The sequence below is a fragment of the Orycteropus afer genome, unplaced genomic scaffold, assembly GCF_000298275.1.
Source record: "Orycteropus afer afer isolate SDZICR_OR568_19922 unplaced genomic scaffold, OryAfe1.0 scaffold00069, whole genome shotgun sequence".
In the NCBI taxonomy this organism is placed as follows: domain Eukaryota; kingdom Metazoa; phylum Chordata; class Mammalia; order Tubulidentata; family Orycteropodidae; genus Orycteropus; species Orycteropus afer.
Genome location: NW_006921656.1, coordinates 2,384,002 through 2,385,187, shown reverse-complemented (window position 1 = coordinate 2,385,187; position 1,186 = coordinate 2,384,002). Strand labels below are relative to the sequence as shown.

Genomic DNA, 1,186 nt, shown 5'->3' with positions numbered 1-1,186 from the left:
TCATAGTTATGTAACAGTGTAATCTGACAGTTATGTAATGATATAATTTGACAGTTGAGTAATATTTAATCTGGTACTTACGTAATAATGTAATTTGGAAATTACGTAATGATGAAAATTGGCAGTTATGCAATGATGTGCTCATCCTCCATTCTGTGATGTGATGTGGTCATCCTCCATTTTCACATAACACCCACTTGTGCATAACAGCCTGGTCTCTGGAACCCAGCCATGTCATGAGTCAGGCAGGGGTGCATATGCTCATGAACATGTGTCGTGTACATACATTTGTGTGCTTGTGTGTGAATGGCCAGGTCAGAAACCCTCATGTTTAAGAATCCTGAGCAGCCGCTGGGAGCCAGGAGCAGAGCACGGTCGGGAAGGCAGGACGCGTGGCGGTCTTACCTATCTTCTTGCCCCGCTCCTCCGCACGGTTGTGCGCGATGATTGGCGAGTAGATGAAGGGACTCTTGGTTGACACGTTCTGGCCCAGCAAGCTTTTCATCTTCTGGGGACGGAGGCTGGCAGGAAGGTTCAACAGTTTCACATGCCTGTTGTTTCCAATGGAGCAAAAATATTTCAACAGCCTTGTTAGCTTGGCATCAGAAGAGGCAGAACCAAAGATCTTATGTTAGAAAAAGAATCAGAGACTGTGGCCCTTAGACACCCTTCAGACCCAGAACTGAACTCACCCCGGGGCTGAACTTTGAGCCAAATGACAGATAGGCCAAAAAGGCAACAGTAACAACTGGGAGGAAGCATTCCTTAGAACCATCAGTCACTTGAGATCTAAAGGGCAGCATATGCCGAGGGATAAAGCTCAGACGGACAGAGGGGCCGGACAGAAGGACAATAGAAATGGTAACCACAGGGAGGAAGTGAGAACAGCGTCGTTACATTTTGGGGACTGTAATCAATGTCACAAAATAAAATGTGTATGGATTGTGGAACGGAAAACAACATGCTTTGTAAACTTCCACCCAAATCACAACAAAAAGCTTAAAAAAAAAAAAAGGTAATAAATATTTAAATTGGGGAAAATAAAGAAGAATCAGTCAAACTACAAGATAAACAGAGGGCGGGAAGGGTGCTCAGAGGCAGGGGTGTGCTGCCCGGGGATGCTCTAGGTGTCCTCGCACAGCGGAGCTAATTCCCGGGGTTCCAGGGCTGCCCCTCGCTGCTGGCT

The 1,186-nt window shown here is 46.4% G+C and overlaps 1 protein-coding gene across 1 annotated transcript in view; it reads right to left on the bottom strand.

Annotated features, from left to right (window-relative positions):
- The window catches only part of TRAPPC9 (trafficking protein particle complex subunit 9), a 637,992-nt gene that overhangs the window by 469,856 nt on the left and 166,950 nt on the right, over positions 1-1,186 (bottom strand). The window contains exon 11 of the mRNA XM_042780905.1: positions 406-551. Within this exon, the coding sequence (XP_042636839.1) occupies positions 406-551 (146 nt within the window). The remainder of the gene's footprint in view (positions 1-405; positions 552-1,186) is intronic.